Source organism: Budorcas taxicolor, chromosome 6 (genome assembly GCF_023091745.1).
Source record: "Budorcas taxicolor isolate Tak-1 chromosome 6, Takin1.1, whole genome shotgun sequence".
Lineage (NCBI taxonomy): Eukaryota > Metazoa > Chordata > Mammalia > Artiodactyla > Bovidae > Budorcas > Budorcas taxicolor.
The window spans coordinates 60989280-61013869 of NC_068915.1; the positions used below are offsets into that span (position 1 = coordinate 60989280).

At 40.6% G+C, this 24590-nt stretch overlaps 1 protein-coding gene across 1 annotated transcript in view; it reads left to right on the plus strand.

Annotated features, from left to right (window-relative positions):
* LIMCH1 (LIM and calponin homology domains 1) overlaps positions 1-24590 on the plus strand; it is a 354210-nt gene that overhangs the window by 322538 nt on the left and 7082 nt on the right. The window contains exons 21-31 of the mRNA XM_052642168.1: positions 523-686; positions 2834-2939; positions 7231-7271; positions 10254-10334; positions 12760-12852; positions 13696-13800; positions 15435-15562; positions 16783-16901; positions 17373-17496; positions 21049-21157; positions 23333-23435. Of these exons, the coding sequence (XP_052498128.1) occupies positions 523-686; positions 2834-2939; positions 7231-7271; positions 10254-10334; positions 12760-12852; positions 13696-13800; positions 15435-15562; positions 16783-16901; positions 17373-17496; positions 21049-21157; positions 23333-23435 (1173 nt within the window). The remainder of the gene's footprint in view (positions 1-522; positions 687-2833; positions 2940-7230; positions 7272-10253; positions 10335-12759; positions 12853-13695; positions 13801-15434; positions 15563-16782; positions 16902-17372; positions 17497-21048; positions 21158-23332; positions 23436-24590) is intronic.

Sequence of the window (24590 nt, forward strand, 5' to 3'; positions counted from 1 at the left end):
TGCCCCTTCAGATGGTGACTTTTTCACCCACTTTATATATTCAAGAACACAACTTTCATTGCATTATATAAACTACACAACCCTTAACACATTCCAGTTACAAAAACTTGGTGTTAAAAAGGAGTATTGAAATACAGAAGGAAGAGTCAGGTTGCCACTCATTTGGATAGAAATTTAGATAGAAATTATCTGTAAATGTTCTCCCATCCAACCCACCTCTCTTAATATTCTATGTCAGCATTTTGTTTCATGTAGTGTTATTCATATGTAAACTGGGACTCTTATTCAGAACTTAGGTTTTCATAATGGTATTCTTTGATATATGTTGCTTTATTTTTTAAATACCATGAAAAAGCCTAGAGAATCCTAGCATCCGAGGCTTTACTGTACCTCTTACCCCACTGTGATCCAGCTCCAGGTTGCCCGGGACAAGATATGTAACCAGTGTGCATGTGGTATGGCAGAACGGAGTCTTTATAGAGTTTCATCTCCTTTATGTTTCTGAATGTAACTCTATTTCAGAGCCACAGCTTTTTACAACGACTGTGACCAGATCCAGCCCGACCGTGGCCTTTGTGGAGCTTTCGCCCAGCCCTCAGCTGAAGAATGAGGAGCCAGAAGAGAAAGAGCAGAAGAAGCCAGAAAATGAAATGAGTGGCAAGGTGGAGCTGGTGCTGTCACAAAAGGTGAGGTGGACTGAAGCCGATACGCCTGCAGTTCTTGCGGCTTCTCGCGGCTTCACGCTGCTGCCGGCTGCTGCCGCGGCACCACTTCGCAATGAAGGTTTATATTCTCTCCGGATCTTTTTTCCTATCTTTAAAAATGTATACTTTTCTAAAGACAAATATAATACATGTTCATTGGAAAAAAATAAGTGTATGTAGAAGGATGTCTGTACAGTCCATTTCGGCTGCTATAACAGAAACCCATAGTCCGGGTGGCGCATAAACAACAGAAATGTTTCAGTTCTAGAGCTGGGAGGTCCGAGATCAAGGCACCCGCGGATTTGGTGTCTGGTGAGAATCCGCTTCCTGGTTCATAGGCGGCCATCCTTTTGCTGTGTCTTCACTTGGCAGAAGGGGCAAGAGAGCGCTCGAGTCCCTTCTATAAGGACTATGAAAAAATTGTTTTCAAGGGTTCTTAACTCTGTGTGTGTGTACATACGTGCACCATGGACCCTTTGTCTATCTGGCAAACAGTGCTCTCAGAATAATATTGTTTAAACCATAAAATGAACAGGATTACCAAGTTTTCCTTGGTATCAAGTGGTACAAAGTACATATAATAACAAGAATTCTTCTCTGTGGACCCCAGCTTAAGAATTTCAGCTAGTTGATTAGCAAATGGAATAATGATCTTTGGACCCAATGCTTTTCACACCGTGTGAATTTCTCCTTTCCCTATTGCACAGTTATCTTTTAGAGAAAGAAGGCAAGATGATGACAGTGGTTGCAATAGCTTTTATTTTCTGACTTCCTTTGAGAGTGTTGCTTTTATAAATCCAAGTAGCAATGCACACAGGCTGACCTTTTACATAGGGGTTATTTTGAGCATTTCTGCTGCTGATTAACTATTTCACTTACAGTCAGGCTTTATCTGACACAGGTTTGTGTCAAGACTCCACTATGGGGAAAATGGTATGAGGTTAAGATTTGAGGGTTGTCAACTTTGGTAAGTCTTGGTCTTAAGTTTTGCTGCATGTTTAACACTGAAGTTCATCTGGACACTTGCTTGACCTCCATAATACAGAATGACTCACTGTATTGTCCTCAGGATTCCACTAGGGTTGAATGTATTAGAGTCATCAAGAAAAATAAAATCCTACTGAGAAGAAATTCTAGGCATTGAATCGTCCTGAGGCCCAAACAAGAGATAAGCTTATGATGAAACAAGTGCTCTAGAACCTCACTGACCCACTGGCCATCCAATTAATCTCTTCAAGGCCACCAGCCAATGAATCAGAGAAGGTCCTGTAAGAGCTGAAAGGACATGAACTGACACAGCCACGCTTCTCATGCCGATCTCTGACTCTTAATATTAGCTGTCAGTGTGGTTATCTGTTCCGTCAGCAATCAGTTGATTAGAAGCAACAAATCGGAAGATGTTCTACCAAAGGCCATTCAATAGCAATAACCAGAAACATCTATTTTTACAAACCAAACATAAAAATTTTTTAAGCCTGTAATTTTGGAACTATTTACCGTAAGGTTATGTGGGCTAACCTGCTTCAAAAATCCCTTAAGGGCAATGTCCCTGTGGCACTGTTTGATATACGGTTATTTACAATAATACTTCTTTGTCAACAAGCACAGTATATTGTCTTTAATGCGCTTTGCACAACTTTGTGGGAAGTTACGTAGCGTCTTAAGAATAATGCCCATTAGAAGGTAATATTACTTTTAATATTTAACACTAACATAGTTAAAAAAAAATTTTAATCTTATGTGGAACGTCTTACTTCCTGACATTACAAATTCAGTACTATGTAGTACCACGAAACTGGTGAATTCCAATGAGAAAACAAGACAGAGTGATGCATAATCTCAAAGACAGAACGTTGTCTTCTGAGTCTGAAGAAAAGTGATCATCAAATTTGAAACAAAATGATCATCAAATTTTTATGCTGTAGCTTGACTTCTATGAAAAACTGAACTCTGTATTAATGTAGAAAGCATGAAGGGGGTTTGGAGGAGGGACAACATTTTCTATTTATGCTTTCAATGTTTGGGCTTGTTTACGTATGTAATGGCTGTGGACCCTTAAATTTTATTCCACCTGTGCTCTTGTTAATGGCCAGTACCTGTGATGTTTACGTCTGTTGCCTGTGTTCCAGGTGGTAAAGCCAAAATCTCCCGAGCCAGAAGCAACCCTGACGTTTCCATTTCTAGACAAAATGCCTGAAACCAACCAGTCACCTTTGCCAAATCTCAATTCTCAAGGTAAAAAGAAGGAAATGTTTTGTTTTAGTTCTACATGTTCTGCTGGGCCCGTTTGTAGTGAAATAGTCTTTATTATAAAGACAGATTCCTTTTTTTATGTTGATGTACCTTTAGCTGTTGGGTTTTCCCAGAGTCCATGATGGCTGAATTAATAACATCAGAACGAGATCTGGGGCTACATTCTTTATTTGGCTTAACCAGGAAGCCCAGCTGCTGGGACCATTTTGTCAGACACAGTAGGGCCTACACAAGTGTTTAATACCTGAAAATAGTTTGTATTGCCTCTAAAATGTTTTAAAAATTACAGGATAAAAAATCAATAACATTAATAGTTTTATCATGTCAGCTTCATTAATTGTTAATTATTAATCTGTAGTCTTCTTAAAAATACTCATTTAATTTGAAAACAATTGACAATGATTTGACCATGATTTTGGAAGGAAGTCAGATTTCCTTACTCCATAATAGTTCCTGGATATGCATAATTACTGAGAAATCATTCATGATCATAGTTTAAATGTGTTACTCATAAGCAAAACTTTAATCTTTCCAAAAATCTTTAGGCCAAGAATATATATATATATACACACACACACATATATATACACCTATTGTACATATATATATAGACTGAGGATATATCTTAATATAAATCATTTGTTTGATACATTTGAATATATTTGATATAATGTGGAGAGTGGTAGCCTCAAAAAATATTGGGTGTTTAGGACCTGTGAAGGTGTTAGAATGACAGTGACTACTGCAAACTCCCCAGGGTTTTAGGCCCTGTTTACTTGTGAATTCACCCCCTTGGCTCTTTAGAAGCCCAGCTTGAATCCCTTTACCTTGGTAAGGACTGCATGTTCCCACGCCACTAAAAAGGAGCCTTAAGGATGTGAACAGTGAAGGGATGGGTCTTGAGGATCCGTGACTTGTAGGGACTGCTTCACAAGAGACAGACCACTGGCTTTACTGCTGTGAGTTCTTTCTCCTTACCGGTGTGATGTGAAAATGGCTACACTTCAGGAGGCAAAAACTATTAAGATTTCTTGTTTGTTTGTTTGTTTTTTAATGTACTTTCCCTAGTATATTTTATAGATTTATCAATCCAGGCAAAGAGAGATTGTACAGGTCATTGTGACTGGGGATTTGTTACTTTTCTTTTCCACGCTGGGCAGCTGTTTGGCAGAATCTGAGTTGGCTTCCGTTAGTCTTTGTTGACGGCTGGGAAATAAGTTAGGCTCTAACTGCATAACAGGAAGTACTCGGGAGGGAATTAATTGGCACAGGTACTGATGATCACTAACTTCTTCTAAATGTGGAAACAAGTTTAATACTATCTGCAAAGCATTTGGTTCAAATTTGTCAGCCCTCCTGTCCTGAAGGGAATGGACAAAAATAAATTCTCCCAACTGGGCCAGGAATTGTTCACATTTAGATTTTAATTCTGCCCTATCTCTAGCACTTTTTTGTACATAAGTAATATAAAGAGGAAATAGATATTTTAAGCCATATTAATTAGTTTTTCTGTCCTATGTATTTTTCCATCTCATTATCTGTTGAAAGGCATTTCAGTTTTGTAAAATGTGCTGTTGAATTAAGGGACTTTACTGCATGCTTCATCTGAGGCGAATGATTAAAAAATAACATTCAGTAGCACTGGAGCATTTCCAAAATCATTCTTCAAGATGAGATTATATTTGTCATACACGTGTTCCAAGTTCTTGTCTGGCTCATGGAACTGTAATTACAGCTGCAGGCTCTGACAGAAGGCCCACATTCAGATCCTGTCTCTTCTGGTTCTTATCTGTGTGATTTTACCCACTAAGTTCTTTCTAATCTCTGTCATCTGTAAACTGGAAATAATAATAGTTCAAACTTCATAGGGCCATTGGAAGAATTAGATAGGATAAACAAAAAAAGAGAGAGATAAAAAGCATTTAGCTTAATACCTGGCCCAGAATAAGCACTATAATATAATCTAGGAGCTGCAGAACAGTTGAATAGGAGTAGAAGTGTAAAGCAAGGTGCCAGGCAGGAATAAACCTTTCTCAGATGCTCTCCTGCAAAGAGGAGTGTTTGTACTATAGAGATATAGCTTAAGCAGTGATTTTCAAGCACGAGTATGTGACAGGGTCCTCTGTAGGACTGGTTAAAACACAGACCTCTGGGCTCCACCCCTACCGTGTCTGATTCAGTGGGTCAGGCCTGGGGCCACAGTATTTGCATTTCTACCAAGTTCCCCAAGTTGAGGCTGATGCCACAGACACAGGGATCATACTCTGGAAACCTCTGGCTTGAAGGATGTGTTTAAATTGTGCACCAAGGACATCACTGGTAGATGTAAAAGTAACAGTGATACTTGTTTGGTAAGTTCTTTCTTTGTATCTTTCAAGAAGCAAAAGGCCTCTAATCAATGTATTCTTAAAAGACATGATTTGTCTTTAATTTGGGGGGAAGTATAGGGCTCTGCCCAGATAGAAAAAGTCAGTGCACATGTAAGTGACTAGTCAGAGGCTGCACATCAAGTCCAGAGGAGCCTGTAGGGTTGGGATCAGGAGTCTGGGAGCCACACTTGATATTCTGTCCCCAGGACGTTGATGTCACCACCATCACCACTGAGTCCTCTGTCTCTCGGCTGATCAGACAGGCTACCACAGACCTACTGGAGGCCCTAGTGATGCTCCACAGATTTCCCTCTAACATACACAGTGTATAAATAGTCTCTAAATACTCCAAAAACATTCATGAAATGCATTTAAAGATGACAATTTCCTTTTCTCAACTGTCTCCCAACAGTAGAAAAATAGCTCAAATGGATGTTTCAGGGAAATATGTGCACATTTTAAAAAGTGATGTCTTTATTTGCATCGAGAATGATGACAGATGAGTCCAGCACATACGTTCAGGATGCAAATGCTTGCCTTGAGCTTCTGTCTGTTCGCTGCTACCCCATTAGAGATACACAGATATACATCCTTTTGCTGCACGCATATGTAACTGCCACCACAGACTTCCATAGTAACCTTTATAAAGTGTATAAAAATAATTGAACTCATCTCTCCTGTCTTTTATACTTTTTTCTAGTGCTCTCCAAAAGCAATGTCAGCTATGCATTTTGCCCTTGCATAGCACATTCTCCCTCCATATTGAGATTCAGCACCTTAAAGTATGAGCCCCTAAAATCCAAACCAAAACCAAAGACAAACAATAGCATAAACTTGCCCATCTATGGACTTTTGTCCACATCTTTGGGTTTTGTGTCTGTTTTATTGTGATACTTAGATTCTTAAATACGGGTACTTACAAAGAACATCTATGATAGGGGTCCCCAACTGGGACTGGGGGGCACAGTGGGAGCTGAACAGCGGGCGAACAAGTGAAGCTTCACGTGTGTTTCCAGCTGCTCCCCATTGCCCACATTACTGCCTGAGCAGTACTTGGGAGCACAGTTCTATTCAAGTCTCACCCCTGTTTTCATGGTTTTCTGTTTGTTCTGTTCTGCCATCTCATCTAGAGTCGCCTGGCACTGCCAGCATTCCGCTGAGAGTTCAGAACTCTTGGCGACGTTCCCAGTTTTTCTCCCAGTCAGGTAAAATGCATACTGGGGAGCTCTGTTTCTTTTGTGCAAAAATCCGTGTTGTGGGCAACCAATGCTATCTGGTACTGTTCTTCACTTCTGATTCCAGAGGGGGCGTGGAAGACTTGTTTCGGGCACACAGTTAAGCAGAGTTAATTCTTTGATATCAGCGCCAGTTAATACTAACATTGGGAGGAAAATTCATGAAATTGTACTTTGATTTTGAAAATCCAAAGAAACGATATTTACCTCTTTCTTTATGGTCCTCTTCTTTTTAAATAAAAATTAGAAGCACTTAGCAGGAACTGGTTGCGGTTCTCTTGTTAACTGTGTCTCCCTTTCTACCTCTTGATGACATCCGGCCCCTCTGCGCGGTCCTTCTCCACGTGAGACGGGGGTCTGTCAGTCAAGCCAGAGTGCGAGGTGCATTAAAAGCAGCACTCCGAGGGGTAGATTTTGCTTCCTGTAGTCTAGTGCCTGGTGCTCATTGATGTAATCAATCGTATTATACTGGTTGTGACTTCTCTTGGTGATGGGTACAAGCTGCTTCAGAGGCCTGCTTTATTATGATTCTCTAGTGCTCTTGGCTTACCAAAAAAAAAGTTGGTTTGAAGCTGACATAGGAACCACACTTCACTGAAGAGGATCAAAAAAGAAAGACAATTAGAAGCTACTCACCTTGTGATCTTTTTTCCCTTTCTTTCTGTACAGTGGATTCTCCAAGTAGTGAAAAGTCACCTGTAACTACACCTGTAAGTAACTCTGTTAAGAAATAAGATCATGCATTTAGTGGATTTTAATTTATAAGGTATTTAATTCACTTAAGATTCAATCTGAAATAGGCTCCAAACTTTTGATTAGAAAAGAATATTTGTAAGTTGTGTATAATGCTGTCAGTTGAATCATGAAGAAAGACATGAATTATCGTTTTGCAAAGTTGAAAACAAAATGGTGAGTCAGGAAAGTAAAATCAAAAACAACCGAGATGACGTCAAGTCATCTCAGTTGTTTATATTTGTAAAAAGTAATAAAATATGTAACTTCTGTAGGCATTCAAAAAATCATTTTTAAATTTTTTAATTAAAAAAAATTATTTTTCAAAACGTTTTTTCTCAATGGGACAGTACAGTAACACAGTGTGCTATAGGGCTCAGCCTGGACCATGTCTTTGTGACCCACGCTGTCTGAGTTATACTCCTCACAGTCAGTATCTTGAATAATATTAACTGTACATTTAGTTTTCAATTTTTTATTTTGATGAAATAAAAAAAAAGCTTTTGCTAATTAAAATGTCAAGACACATGACACTGTAAAAATTCCCTGCTCCCAAATTATGCCTGAACACTCTCTGTAGACCTGACTCTTCTCTGAGCTGAGTGTTTCTGGTGCTGGGCCTGTCACCCTTACTCACTCTCTGAAAGTCCCATCGGATCTGGAGCCTTCCTCTTCGGGACAGTCAACGGTAACATTTCTGGAGCTACCCAGGTGTCACCACACAATCATTGTTGTACCTTTGATTACAGACTTGCTAACCATATGACCCTGAAGGTGCTATATATCTTTTCGGAAACTTGTCTTCCTTGATCATACAATGAGATAGTAATACTTTCCTTTCAGGGTGCTACGAGCTTCGTTTGAAATAATTACACACAAACCTTTAGCATAGTGCTTGATACATGAGCAAATCCTTCCCGACGGCTGATCCAAGAGGCCCACCATAGCCAAAACTAATTCTTCTCTGTGGGTAACTTGTCTCACCTTAGGAATTCCTAAGTGCCTGTGCAGGATGGAGAAGGGTCGCAATCACCCAGTATAACATAATTCATTGATTTCCATTTTAATGACACAGGAACAACACTGTCAAATTGTTCTTGTCCCCCCTGGGCAGGGGTGGAAAGAAAGGGTGTCCTAAAGAGATACATTCTTATTTCTAAGGTATAGAAAATAGAATAAGAAAGAGAGAAGTTACTGATCTATATAAGTGAATTCCTTGAAAATGCTGACCTAAATTTGATGTTCTTTTGACTTTTTGTGGCCATCCCTACCATTTGCAGGACCCACAAGCATGAGTATCGGTTGAGGCCCACATTTCACGTCTATACATCAAAGCTATAAATTTTTATAATGTTAAAAACCAAGCCATACTCATGGCCTGGCTCACATTCTCAGCCTGAAGATGCTTCATGACCAGACCAGCACTGTGCTCCTGGGTGGTAACCTGATCCACTGAGGGCAGGCAGGGGAGGATGGCAGGTGGGCTGACCCAGGTATCTTGGGCAGTCATCGAGGTGAGGTGAGGTGAAGTTGCTCAGTCGTGTCCGACTCTTTGCGACCCCGTGGACTATAACCTACTAGGCTTCTCCGTCCATGGGATTCTCCAGGCAAGAATACTGGAGTGGATTGCCATTTCCTTCTCCAGGGGATCTTCCCGACCCAGGGATAGAACCCGGGTCTCCCGCATTGGAGGCAGACGCTTTAACCTCTGAGCCACCAGGAAAGCCCCCTTGAAACCTTGGATGAGATTGATTCTGTCCTGCTCCGCAGGCAGCCGCCGCAGGTGGAGTCTGCTTGCCACCTATCAGCCCAGACTCTTTCCCCTCCTTCCTACTCCCTGACCCTCACCTGATTCCTTCTCAGGATTCTGAGACAGTGCTATGTGGATCCCAAAACCACCTCATCAGAACAGAGGGGAGTGAAGAAACACAGTTACTGGGGAGACTTCATTTCCTCAGCACCTATTCTGGGTGACAAGGGAGGCCAACCTTAAATACAGCAGTCTGTCCACTTCGGCTGACTTTAGGGACCAGTTATGATTTTTCTTCCCCCTTGGACTCTCAATCTCATTCATCTTCCATGGCCCAGGTGCCCACCTTGGTTTATGCATCCTGCTCCCATTATTTCCATTCACTCACTTGATTCCCCAAGTCACACTCACACACACACACACACAAAACCTGTTTAAAAGACCAAAACAAACTCAAACAGGGGCTCTCTATCAATCTAGAGGGGTGAGATGGGGCAGGAGATGGGGAGGGAGGTTCAAAAGGGAGGGGATATATGTGTACCTATGGCTGATCCATGTTGAGGTTTGACAGAAAACAACAAAATTATGTAAAGCAATTATCCCTCAGTAAAAAAATAAAATAACATAGGGGAAAAAAAGACCACAAAAAAAAAGTCTTTGTGTTTGAAATGTTTCTTATGCAGGCCCTGGGCAGTTCTGCTGAGATAAGCATGCCTATTTGCTTGACCCCAGGATCAATATACAGAATGTATCTTATGCTCAGGAGCGTGAATACATTTAAGAGATCACTGATAAGAGAAAGGAAACAAAAGCCTTCCCATGCCAGTGGCTAACTACTTTGTGTTTTCATTAGCTCCAAAAAGGTTCACAGAATCATACTAGCATTCTGGAAGGAAACCAAAGATGGACTAAGGCTAAAAAGTGGTTTCTGGGGAACTTCCCTGGCAGTCCAATAGTTAAGACTGCATGCTCCCAATGCAGAGGGTATGAGTTCAATCCCTAGTCAAGGAACTAAGATCCTGCATGCCAAGTGGCAAGGCCAAAGAAAAAAAGAATAGTTTCTGCCAACAAAGAGTACCTTTAGATATGGGAAGACTTCTGCTTCTGCATGTCCATCTGGGTATCAGACTGGGAGCTAATTGTGTCCCTTGTCCCAGCCTGGCCTTGAGGATGTGGCTGAATTTTGATCATGGTTTTATTTTCTAAGCAGTTTAAGTTCTGGGCCTGGGACCCAGAAGAGGAGCGCAGGCGACAGGAAAAATGGCAACAGGAGCAGGAGCGTTTGCTCCAGGTAGGTTTGCTGCTTTTTTCCCCTTCTTTTAGGGATGCTCTCTTAATTTCTGTTGTGTTAAATAGTTGTTTAGCATAGGAGATGCATGGACTCAGCTTCTTCTCAGAAGTCGTTGAGTCTAAGTTCATCCATTTTGTGTCCATGAGACAGAATGCCCAATGTCTAATTCCTCCCACCGGAGGTTACACTGATGAACGTAAGGGGAAAAAAAAGATTCACTCAGAAAAATATTCAGGTATTGATTAAGGGCCCACCGACCCATTCATCATCTCCTTAGCTGCTAGTCAAATTCCAGTCCAGCTAAGGGTGGGAAAAAATCAGAAAGCTATTTGATAGCATACATGTGAAATAAAATTTGACCTGGGTCTTATATATTAAGTAGAAGTACTTGCTCTGTCTTTGAGCAAATGCTCCTAATTTTCAATTCTAGAAAAATTCTGGGGGTAAGCTTCTTGTGCTCTTACTTGTTTTGTGCCAGGTTTGTGGAGCAACATGGCTTCAGAAAGGAACTCAGTAACCTTAGAAACCATCCCATGCTGAGAGCTCAGGGTGTGCCAGAACTGGCATATTTGTGGGTGCTTGACATACTTTATCTAATTTAATCCTCATGAAACGTGTCAAAGTATGTCTTATTAGTCTCAGTTTGCAATTGAAGAAATTAAGGGTCAAAAAAAAGATCATCTTCCCAAGGCCACACCTCTAACAGATATTGAGCCTTGTGTCAAATCCACGCCTGGATGACTGTTCTTTCCACTATATTCCCAATGGGATTGACTTTCTGCCGATGTGCAGAAAGCAGTGCTTAATGCAAGTTTATTTTACTTTTTTTTTTCCTTATATTTTTGTTCTTATCCTTTCGGCTTAATTCCCAGGGAGCAAGGGTCAGCTAGATAATCAATTGTAGTGTGGCTCTGGGTCTGCCCTTTTACTTTGACACTTTTCAGAATATCATAGGAGTAAACTTTCAATGCCAAATGTTAGTAAGAACTAAATTCAGCAAAGTCCCAGAGCTGTGGGGACAACAGATGCCCATGTGTCCTGGGGTGACGCTGTGTCTGCTACACTCTGAAAGGTGGCTGTGGTTTTAGGCGTGGATTGTAGGCTTAGGGCTGAGGTGTTTCTGGGGAAGGAAGGGTGTGTGCGAGTGACAGACAGACCCCACCTTTCACCTCTGAGTGAGGGAGACATCATCAATTCATCCTCTTGGTGAAGGAGACATGACGTCAACTCCTAGAACCGATAAACCTAAGAATCTTGGCTTGTTTTTCAGGTTTGGTAAAGTTTGAAGGTCTGTTTCCTCTATTCTGAAGCTCCCTGGAGTCTCTCTCTAGAACTTTACAATATTAGGTTTTGATAAAATTTTGACCTGAAGGTAAAAGCTTGCCGTGGGTTGACCAACAGTAGCTTTTACCAGAACATGAATACAAACGTTAGTTTCCAGACAATTCCGTTAAGCCCTTTCGCTCCTAAGGTAATGACATAAGAAGTAATACCTGGAGGAATTCTCGGGGCCTTCCCTAAGAAGACAAAAGCACAGACTTTGTCAGCCTCAGAGAGGGTAGGGACAGTAATCAGCCTAGAGTATGTGACTGTGTGTGGGACAATATGCTCCAGTGAGTCCTCTGTCTCTGTCACGTCAGGGATGCCATTCCCAAGGCATCCAGGGGCGTCAGTTCTCATCTCAAGCGTTCGTTTTCATTTCCGTGTATTCATTTCTTCTAGTCAAGCGTCAGGGACTCCAGTCACATTTTTAAACCTCTCCAAAATTCAGAGTATTTTGCTTTGTTCTCCAGAAGAAGTGACTAGTGTCATATTTTTTCTGAAAATAATAATCACAGTTCTGATATGGACACCTTCTAATGGGCTGTTTAAAAGCTACTCTTAATTCAGGAGGACTTAAAGCCAGGAAGACTCCATTTTAATAGAATGCCCACTCAACTAATTATCATCTCATCCACTTTGGACCTTTCTCTGTATTGCAAACCTCTGAGATTTTTAAAAAATCTTTTCTTAAACTCTCCCAGCACCAACATATTTCTGTTAGCGGAATGGCAAAACTCATCTCTGAAGGGCCCAGTAAAAACAAACTATTGGTTTAGCCTATCTCTTAAAACACAAGTTAAGAAGATTTTAGCCTTTTCATCTGTCCTCTTTTCATAAGCAAATGTCTAGTCATATATCTGAGGAACAATTCTATGAAATACCCACAGCACTAAAGATTGTTCTCCTTTGGATTTTTATGTCCCTAACATGCTTAAGTACCACAAAACAGTATTCCTCTTTGGGTGCATGAATGGGTTAGATTCAGAACATTACAACAAGAAGAGAGTTTTGCAACCCATTGTGCATGACAGTTTATTGGGGGAAGATCCCAGTGCTGTATGCACTGGTCAGTTCAGAACAATCTATGGAAATTCCATAACAGGAGAAATACCAGAAGGAGCAGGACAAGCTGAAAGAAGAGTGGGAAAAGGCCCAAAAGGAGGTGGAAGAAGAAGAACGCAGATACTATGAGGAGGTAGGAAATTCCCTAGTAGGAATTTCACCCTGAAGCCTTAATTCCTCAAAATCTCTCAGAACTTTGTGTATCCATTCTGCATGGGGTGTGGGGCTATCTTTGATTCTCTTTACTCACAGTGGAGCCCCATCAACCTTTTAAAAGAGTCCTATAGACTGTGAAAGACCACTGCTCTCCCAGATTTAGTTTGTAGTGAGGGTATGTTGAGTCATGGTCAAGGGAAGGAATAGAAGTATATCTCTTCTTTAGTCATAGAGGTCAGATTTTTTTATTTGTCTTACAAGACATGAAACTATCAATTTGTTTGTTTGTGTGTTTGTTAGGGAATTATTTGTGTGTTTGGTAGTAGAGAATTAATACTAATTTTGCAAGGATAATTTTGATATCAAAGCTAAGTGAATCCTTACTACTGCATTCACCATAATACTAAAGAGATTTGGAAGGGAGGAGAATTTGGTTTTGTTTCCTTTTTTTCAATGAACAAGCCAGACCATATTCAAGAATTTGAAGCTATACTTTATGTATATTATCCAAAATTTATGATTAATATTGTTGTGAATTTTATCTTCAACAATAATTTTTGTGCATAATCCTCCCCCAAAAGCATTTCTAATTAGGCTTCTTGAATCATATGAACTCATTATCTTGCAAAGACTGTTTTTCTAAATTAAATGCTAATTTCTTAATCATTTCCCATAGAGAATGCTATCTGATTTTAAAAGACCTTTTTTTATGCACTGCTTGTTTGCACATAATTCTGATGTTTTTCCCAAAGTCCTTTAATGACACTTTTCTCTTGACAAATACTGTTTTTCCTTTCATTAATTCCTGTCCTTCCCCTAGGAGCGGAAAATAATTGAGGACACTGTGGTTCCATTTACTATTTCTTCAAGTTCTGCAGACCAGCTCTCTACATCTTCCTCTGTGACAGAAGGCAGTGGGACGGTGGTGAGACCATAGATTAAAAGCAATTCGTGAAATAAGTAAACCAAAATAAAAATATAAAACCACAAGGCCAAGTTTCCCACCAGTTTATGTACAGGACTGCTATAGAATCATGTCAGCTACCACATGGCCGTTGTACCCCATGGTACCATCACTGCCATGGCCAAACCCTAGAGTCGATCCCTAAGAAGCAGCGAACACATTACTGAGGCCGGCTCTGCCTGCACAGGCTGGCATGACCCTGGTTAGCAATGCCGTGTGCTGGAGTGTCTTTCTCACTGCCCATCATTCATTCACTCAGCAGACATGTGTTTCTCTCTGCCAGACCATTCATCTCTTTGCCCTGGATGGTAGCAGCATGATGCCAACAAAGCCAACAAGATGCTCGCACCAGCCTCCACAAAAGTTGCTTCTAAACAGCTCTTGAAATCCCACATGAGATATATATGTGTCTTCAAGGGCTGGAGAGAGTCTGGAAAGGCTGATCTACCTCTGTATCCCCTAAATAAGGTCATGGAGGTAGTAGACAAATGTCATAGCAAGTCCTGGCTTGTCCATAATCTACACTTTATGTTTTTGATGATATAAATAACAGAATGCATTCATTTTGCAATAACATAATACCACTTGGGTATAGTCATATTTGTTGTTTCTGTAGTCAATTAAGATATGCTGCAACACACTATATTTTTTTAATTATCCAATTTTAACTTAATACAGATTATACAAAAGAAATTCACTACATTTGATATTGCCTAGTTACTTGGCACCCCACTCCAGTACTCTTGCCTGGAAAATCCCATGGACGAAGGAGCCTGGTGGGCTGCAGTCCATGGGGTCGCTAAGAGTTGGACATGACTGAGCGACTTCACTTTCGCTTTTCACTTTCATGCATTGGAGAAGGAAATGGCAACTCACTTCAGTGTTCTTGCTTGGAGAATCCCAGGGACAGGGGAGCCTGGTGGGCTGCCATCTATGGGGTCCCACAGAGTCAGACACGACTGAAGCAACTTAGCAGCAGCAGCAGCAGCAGTTACTCACCAAGCTCAGAATATTGCTTATCTTTGCTGTTGTATACAAAGATCATCACAAAAGCCAAATCTTTCATATCTCTTTCATATATTGCAATAATTATGAAACACTGTGTAGTCTTTAAAATAAGTTGTTTATAATCATACTCAAAGAAATTCTACACTGTCCAACAACTAACTTTTCAATATGTACCAGCCATTTACACATACCAAACTTTGAATTTTTTATTTAAACTTTTAAAATTTGAACACTTTTAAAATTTTAAATTAAATTTTTTGTATAGTTTTTAAGGTTACACTTCATAATCTACATTTTAAAATAACCCATGGGCACTTGAAGCCACTTGTCCCTAAGTGAGCAGTCCTATGATCTTGTTTTATTTTGGAAGATAGGTTTTCTAACCAAATCCCTTTTGTGATAACTTTTAAGAGAGATCCAGATTACATGTTCATTTCAAATTATTGGAAATCAGTTACCAATCAGTTGATTTGAACAACCATTCTTTATAGACAATGTGATTGAAAAAAGTTCCAACTATTCCATGGCCAGACTTGAGTGTTGTCTAGTATGTTTAAAAATTATATTATCCTTGATTTCTCCCTTAGAATAAGATGGACTTGGAAAACTGTTGCGAGGAAGAACAAGAGACAAGACAGAAGAGACCATTCCAGGAGGATAACAGTGACTCACTGCTGAAGACTAGGGAAGGTGGTCCACTGGAGGAGAAGGGCAGGTATGAGCCGGTCCAGGGTGTTCATCCAGGTGTGTGCAGCGGGGCTGTGCCCCTTCACTCCATCACTAATGCAAGCCATATTCAGCTTTGAAAGTATCTTCCAATAATAAATTATCCATATATTATTGCTTGAACACATTCTAATAGCTCTGAAGTCAGTGTCCTTATGCTATTGAATAAAAATATTCTGAGTGTTTAAATAGGTAAAACCTTTTTTAAACAAGGAGAGACTGTGTAGATCACCCAGGAGGCTGGCTCTGCTACCAGCAAGTTCTTTGTGATACAAATGTGTGCCCCTGGGGCTCCAATATATCAGAGAGATATTGACAAATGTGCATGCGTGTGTGCGCAAACACACTTGGGTACATGCTCATAGCATCCTTAGAGGGGCCTAAAGAAACAACAAGTTATCTAAGTATTATTTTCAAATACTGACCAATTTGAAAGGTTGGGTGGGAGCTGAACTCTTCTGGTGGGACTTGCTCTGAGAATTCTTCTGGGTTTATCAGCTAGAAGACTCGCTGAATTGTAGGATATTGGAGTTTGGGGCCCATGTCTAGAGCCTGCAGAGCCCTTAAAACAGCACAGCTGTTGCCAGTTAAAATTATTTACAGACCAAACAAAACAAACAACAACAAAAAATTATTTACAGAGAGTTTCCAGTTTTGAAATCCACAAGTCAAGAATATTTGAGGGATGCTGGTAAACATTTTATGTGAATTATTGCTATTTCTCCAGACAGTCCCTGTTGTCACCAGAAACTTTAAAAAGGTCTCTTCCATCTCTCCTTTCTTTGCCATTGTTGTTATTTTTTTTAGTCACTAAGTCATGTCCAACTTGCTACTAAAAGACCAGTGAATTACCATAGGCTGCCAAAGCCCCATATGGCCTAAATGCTTTCTACAATAAGCCCTCTCTTGTGGAAATCTGGGAAAGTATTGTTAGCTCTTTCATTCCTCAAAATTATTAGAATGAAGAGTTTTGTGGACAAGGAGGTAGAGAGGATGTCAGAAATGATGATTTGCTAAATTGATGGATAATGAAAATGCAAAGCATTTTACAGTATTCTAAACCCATTTTAAATCTAGTTTAAAATAAAAATAATATTTAGTTATCCCCATTCTTTTCATTTTGTAATTGGTACTTCCTTGTCCTGAGGGATAAGATCAGTCATTTCAGTTGCTTTTATCCCTGTTCTGAAATATATTTGTTTATTTTAGCAGCCTAGCTCAAGGGGTCTTGACTCATTCTGAGAACCCTGCATCAGAAGGAATCTACCACCAGTTGGATACAGAAGCTGGGGCCCCACACTGTGGGGGGAGCCCACAGCTAGCTCAGGGTAAGAATGGAGAAGGCCAGCTCCCGTGTTTCACTGGGCTTCCCAGGTGGCACTAGTGATAAAGATCTTGCCTACCAATGCAGGAGACTTAAGAAATGCATGTTTGATCCCTGGAGAAGGGCATGACAACCCACTCTAGTATTCTTGCCTGGAGAATCCCATGGACAGAGGAGACTGGCAGGCTAGAGTCCGTGGGGTTGCAGAGTCAAACAACTGAAGCGACTTAGCAAGCGCACATGCATGTTTCAGTATCATAAACCCTTCCTAGCCCATCGTCCAGACAGATATGGCCTCTGCTGGCTGCCATGCTAAACAGCACAGTGAATAAACTCCCACCACTGTGCACTAGGAAGTTCCATGAGATCACTGTGAGACCTTAGCAGGCATTAGTACTTTAAAGAAAGGTGATTACTAAGCACTAAGGTAGCATCTTTACCGAGCACTAACCGTATGTTCTTTCTTTGGCCTCAGATCCATCCCAGAATCAGCAGGTATCAAACCCACCAATGCACATTTTAGAAGATGTGAAGCCAAAAACCCTTCCACTGGACAAAAGCATTAACCATCAGATTGAGTCTCCGAGTGAAAGGCGGAAGTGAGTAAAAGATGATTGTGCGATTTCTTTTCTTTTTTTTAATTTTTTTAATTGAAGTTTAAATTACAGTGTCATGTTAGTTTCAAGTGTACAGCAAAGGGATTTAATTATATGGAATTTCTTGTCTTTTAAACTGATAAAGAAGGGGGAAAAATGAAAAAGTGTGAGATGGCAAGTGGTTTGCAGCATTTTTGTGCCTTCTCTCCATTCACTGTCATTGTCAAGGTAACAAATACTTATGAAGTTTGGGATGATCTTCCTGGCAAGTAAATATTTACTCTGAATTTAGCAACTTAAAAGAGACAAAGTAATGTTTTTCACTGACAAATCTAAACATTGGAAAGAATTTTCTGGCATGTTGTATTACCAATTTATTTAAGCAAGTTTCGTTGTCTCAGAGCCTATGGAGAAATGTTCTTTCAAGGAAAAAAAATGTTTTCCTCTCCTTACCATTCTCTTTCCTTAAATAACTACCCCAGGCTTTAGTCTGATTTTGTAACAATTATATTTTTTACAATAAAAATAATTCCCATCATTTTTGAATCATGTCAATGTAACAGGCACTGTGTTGAAGGGTTTGCATATATCTCTCTCCTCTTCTTTTCATATATTAACTCACTGAACTCGCCCAATTACATTATTGAGTTATTGTTTCCATTTTACAGATAAGGAAACTGCGGCTCAGGGAAATTAAATAACTTACCCAAAGTACTTGTATGAATGAGTAGAGGTAAAGGGATTCAAAGTGAACCCACAATTTCATTATGTCATATTTGACCTTCAGTTTCCTTGTAATCAGTTTTAAAAAGATAATATACATTATACTTTAACCAATCATTCTACGAGGAGCCAGACCACCTGGATTCAAACTTTTGACTCTGTCACTTTGCCTGCATAAAACTTTGAGCAAGATACCTAATCTTTCTCTGCCCTAGTTTCCTCATGTATAAAATGGGAATAATAGAAGCGCCTGCCTCATAGGGTCCTGTGCCTGGAAGATGGTACACATTGTCGGCAATGATGTGGATACTGATAGTGATGGTGATAATGATGATGATAGCTTGTCTTATAAGTTCACCTTTTTATCTGATTTTTCTTGTTAACACTTTTTTCTCAATACAGTTTGAAACCATTTCTCCCTTTTCGCTTATGTCTAATTTCATTTCTGTGTCTAGATGACATATGCAGCAATAATAGAAGGTAAAATCACAGAGAAGGAGTCATTATTGTTATTACTGTGGTGACTTTCAACCTTCTTTCAAGGCAATGGTTCTTATACTTTAGGATATTCCATGAAAAACTGATATTTTGAAGAAGACAAGCTCTGTCTAGGGAGGGAGGCTTGGGGTTGGGGGGGGAGGTCGGGGGCTCAGGAAGTTATTCTGAAAGCATTTACAAGACAGATGGCCTCATGCCCTGTTGATGTCTATGCTGGCATTTCTCTTTTCCTCATTCTCTTCTGTGTCCTATTCCTTTCTTTACAAGTGAAATTAACTTTTGAAAGTGAAAGCCCAGAACTGACAGCTTGATCACAGGCAGGGCTCACGTGTATCCAGCAGACCTGTGAAACCACTGAGGGAGCTTCTGGCTGGGAACCATTCTGCCTTGGAGATGCCCCTGACATAGTGGTTATTGGTTGTTTTGAACATCACCCCCAATCATGTGGACCTGTAATGAATTTCTGAATAAGGGTGGAAGCCGCCTCACTGAAAAATATTTCCTTTAAGCACTGCTCTTTATTTCTGGGCTCTCTTGAAGAGCTTTTTCCTATAGCCCCACTTATCTCTTCCTTCCATCCCATTCATAGTTTTTATATCTAACTCAGCGTGCAACTTTAACTAGCAAAGAACCTGGCAAAAATAAAGCATAGAAAACTGTTTTGTCTTTTCTGTTCAACAGTGCCAGCCTGGTTTTGATATGATACAGCCAGTGTCTGAACAAACCTGCTAGATGGAATTTTTTTTTTGCTTTTTATTAAAAAATTACCACTAGGATGTGCTATGGTCTTTTATATGGTTGTCAAGGAAGAGGGCTTTTTTTTTTTTTTCTTCTAAAATGTCTTTTCTTGTGGGACTGAGCTTCTGTTTACTTATGATGTTTGGCTCCTTTCCCATGTTACAGGAAAAGCCCTCGAGAGAACTTCCAGGCTGGGCGCTTGTCCCCCTGCTCCCCCACCCCTCCTGGCCAGTCACCAAACAGGTACAAGAGGTCAGCAAGCCTTTCTGAGGCTGCTCTGTTTTGACTGGAGCCTGCTGGGCACCATCACCACCAAATTAGTGCTTGCCAGGGGACCGTGAGGATTTGTTCACCCATGTCTCTTCCTACACACACACACAGAGGCAGGACAAAGGAACACACCCCATCCACTTGAAGATTTTATCAGCCCTCGATCGAGAGAGCCAAGTGTGTGACGTTGGCACGACTGTGGCCATCGCTTTAATTACACTGTGTGGAACCTACAATCTAATAAGAAAATCCACAAGACAATTGCCAGCCTTCTAAGTCGGCACCTTTCCCCCCAAGGAGGCTCGGTTCTTCTAGGCGGAATCCACTGATGGCTCTTACAGTGGTCCAGGCAGGCTCTGAGAAGCGAAACTTCATCTTCCCTCTTATTCTACTCAAGCTCTCTAATGATTGCTTCTGGACATTAATTGGGCCCCATGATATTCTTAAAAGCTGCCTGAGCTTCCATTCCCTGGAGAAACAAATTACTAAGTACTGCAAGGTTTTCTTTGATTCAGAAATTTCATTTAACTATGGGATAAGAGGGAAACCCTAATAAATAGAGCTTTGTGAAGGGCAACTCTTCCTTTCTTTCTCTCATCTTCCTTTCTGTTTCTTCTGTCCCTGTGTATACTGTTAGCTTCCAAATGATATTGCATATTTTAAAGTTTCTTACATAATTCCAAGAGATTTCCTCACAGTCAGCATCATTGCAATCTGACCTTAGTTGCGGGAAAACTGACGTAGGGCCCAGCCATCCTGTCTAAGCCAATGCAATGGAAACCCGACGTGAGTTCTTCACACCAGATCACAGAACTTGGTGTCAAGGCAGAGATTTGATCCTATATCTGCCTGGTACCTATTGGACTGGGTCATGATTTCCTCTTTACTTTTAAGCAACAACAAAAAATTTGTAATAAATAAAAAGAAATGCCCTAGTGGGCCAATGAACCAATTACAGAAAAACTTAATGCAACTAAAACCTTAGTAAAACTAAACTTGATTGTCTTTGAGGAATTAAGAAATCATGTGATAAATACACTGAATCATTTCAAGGCATTTGATCACTGTGGTTGAACAGACTACAACACAAACTTTTTATAACAAATAATTCATGCATACAGATTATAGCTAATGCTTAATTCCTGCTCATTGTCATTTCAGTATTTGTCATTTCATTCATGATATCAGTGTTTTAAAAACCTGTGTTTTCTTTTTTTTTTTGCATGAGGCTCCATATTCATGAGACTCCATATTCCATTTCATTTTTGCATAAGGCTCCAGATTCTAAACAGCACATTTTATTATGCCGTGTACTTTGCAACCTAGGTCTATAAGTGGGAAAAAGCTGTGCTCTTCCTGTGGGCTTCCACTGGGTAAAGGCGCTGCAATGATCATTGAGACCCTCAATCTCTATTTTCACATCCAGTGCTTTAAGGTATGTATTCATCGCTCTTCTCCCTGAGTACAGTCTTGTCATGTGTTTTGGCCTCATTCTGTGCTTAGTAAGTACCTCCTGGAAATCCTAACAGCCTTTCTGTGTGAGGCCCCCCCGTCTCTACGTTGTACAGAAATGGGCATGGAGTCCATCTTTGAGGATAAAATTCTTCTATCACGCATCCCTCTGGGATGTCAAGTTAGAGGAAGCAAGGCATATTTGTGCCACGTGTCTTTGTAAAAATGTTTTTTTTGTTGCTAAAGAGTGTATACTCTAGCAGGAAGCTAGGAAAGGCACCCAGGAGGACAATGATACTTCTGAATCTTTAAAGGCAGGGTAGATTTATTTGAAATGTAACATCTTTGCTGCTGCTTAGACTCTTGTGACCTAACTCAGAGGTTTTTGGTCTTTGACCTGATGGGAGATTTCCCTCAATTGAGTGGTTACAGCTAGTTGCTAAGTTGTAGATCTCCACATGAGTGTGTCTGCAATCACAGATGGAATATTACTCCCTCCAAGAGCTGCCCTGCTCAGCACACTAAGTCAGGTAGCCTTTGTTACAAGTCCTTATAGAAACTTTCATGCTCCTTATTGCTCACTATCAAACTGTTTAATGATCATCTCCTCTCATAAACTACAAGCTCCATAAGGGCAGGAACCATGTCTGTCTAGCTCATCACTATTTCCTCTGTATACCTAGTGGAGATGGTATCAGTAAATATTTCTAGAGGAGTGAATTAATGAATAACTGAAAATGAAAAGGCTTTAATTCTAGTCTCAGATCTCCTGCCAGTTAGCAGGTGACCTAACCACTTATGCTTGCCTGATTTATTTTTTTGAAATTTACATGTCAGATTATATTGGCATCTCCTTTCATCACCCATGGGCATGTTTCAAATAATATATAATTTTCGAAGCTACACCCTGTAGCTCTGGAAAAGAATCATTTCTTTCCCTTCATCATGCTACCATGCTTTCCTGTGTTCTTGAGATTTTTCCTGTTTCTTGTTGGTACCCCCCTCAGCTATAAAGTAAACTTGCACAGGTTAAAATAACTCACTTTACCTGTACGCTAAGAGAAAGTGAATGACGTTGTTCTGAAATTGTTAGCTTAATTATGTCAGTAATCACTGGAAAGCAAAACTTATCATGAACAAAACACAGTATGGATACTTAGACTCAATTATTCAGTATTATTGTTGTAAAATTCACATAAATAAAGTATATCCTAAATTATCTAGGAGTATTGTGAGGCTCATAGTATATACTTTTAAGAATTTCATGGTAATGTCAAGATGATATGTTCTAACACCACAGTTTATTCTCAGAAACTTTACCAGAACTCGAAATAATCAAGGTGACAAAAAGTTTTTGCAGATTCTCAATGGACAGGGGACTTGTCTTCTTAGCTGTAAAGGCCTTTATTTTCTCTTACCGTTCACTTCCAGGAGCTGACTTGATGCTTTAAGGTTCATCACCATATGGATTTATCCCTTACCCTTCTGTGTAGGTGTAGCTTGTAATATAATTTGAATGGAACCCTCCCTGTGCCCCAGGTGACCTTAGAGCATCAGTCTGGGGCTCACCCTCTGTTCCTGGGCTCGGTCATAACCTGCCTGCAAGTGACTGGCGTGAACCACGCCCCACTGCCTCCTTCGCTGGTTCAGCCACCATCTCCTGCACACAGGCTACCTTGATATCGTTGCCTCTAACATGGAAACATAAATGGGAGTGCTATTCCGCAGTGATTATAGTCAGTGAAAAGCCTTATTCAGAGATGTTTCGATATATAATTTGTTGGCCATGTGTTTATTTAAAACTACTAAGATTTAATCTGTTTAAAACAGTCTTCCATCTTGAGAATCAGTGTGCATAGGCTTTGGGATTCAACCTGATAACCACTCACGAACTTCACAACCTTGGATAAGCCACCTCTTGTCCTAAGCTCTCTGAACCAGTGTCCTTCTCCGTAGAATGTTAGGACTTGGGATAAAATGCTAAAAGTATATTGTTTCTGGAAATCAAGTCACAGAGCAGCATCTCATACATAGTAGGTACTCGACAAATGTGGAGTTAGAGAAGTGATTACTGTGCTACTCTTGTGAGCAGTAGCCAAGCATTGTAAGGAAACAGTTCCTTATGTGCCTTATAACTTCTGCTCTTTCCTCCCTGTAGTGTGGAATTTGTAAAGGACAGCTTGGAGACGCAGTGAGTGGGACGGATGTTAGGATTCGAAATGGTCTTCTAAACTGTAATGACTGCTACATGAGATCCAGAAGTAAGTCCTGGGGGGAAATGCCTTGAGATGTATGGGTGCAAACACATGCCTTTCCTGGACCAGTTTAGGAATTCAACTATTTCTCCCTATCAGTTGACACTCCTACACTAAAAGAAAGATTTATTAACAATGATAAAGAATCTGCCTGCAATGAGGGAGACCTGGGTTCAATCACTGGATTAGGAAGATCCCCTGGAGGAGGGCATGGCAACCCACTCCAGTATTCTTGCCTGGAGAATCCCCATGGACAGAGAAGCCTGGTGGGCTACAGTCCACAGGGTCACAAAGATTTGGACATGACTGAGTGACTAAGCACGGCACAGGTAAAAGAAACAATAATGAAATGACCTCTTATTTACTGTTTGTTTCTTACTTGAATGACTGCTACAATGTGACCAAATTCTTTTTAACCAGAAGGACATTAACACACTAGCAGGTGAAAATGTAGACCAAGTTTGAGACATTGCCTGAGCTCACCATGGAGATTTCAGTGAGATACAGGGATGATATAAGGTCTTATTTGTTGAGGTATCTCTTTAGAATTCCAGCAGCATGTGGAGGGTATCTCACATGTGAAGAGTCGTGCTGCACTCCTCATCAAATCAGCACCCGCTCCTCAATGCCTACATTCAGAAGTTTCATGGCATAATGTGGGCTTGTTCCCAACTAAATTGAAAATTCTCTGAGAGACAAAATGGTGTGCTCTCTCCTCCAAAATGCCAGAGTACACGCTAATCAAGCGCTTAACCAGTGTGTGCTGCCTTGAAGCTTCCTTGAGCAGCCTGCTCTCCCATCTTATGCCTAGGTCTCCTGACAGACAGGTCACGTATTAATAAATGTGGGGGGCCACGAGGGGGTGCTGTTGCCCAGCTGCTGTTTAGAAAATATGAAAGTAGCCGGTGGCTAGCCTCTGAATCTTTGCTCAGTCTCCATCATAAATATAGTGGTGGCTCAGACGGTTAAGCATCTGTCTACAATGTGGGAGACCAGGGTTCAATCCCTGGGTCGGAAAGGTCCCTCGAGAAGGAAATGGCAATCCACACCAGTACTACTGCCTGGAAAATCCCATGAACAGAGGAGCCTGGTAGGCTACGCAAAGAGTCAGACATGACTGAGTGATCATCTTCATGCTGGATAGGACTTCTCTAGTGACCC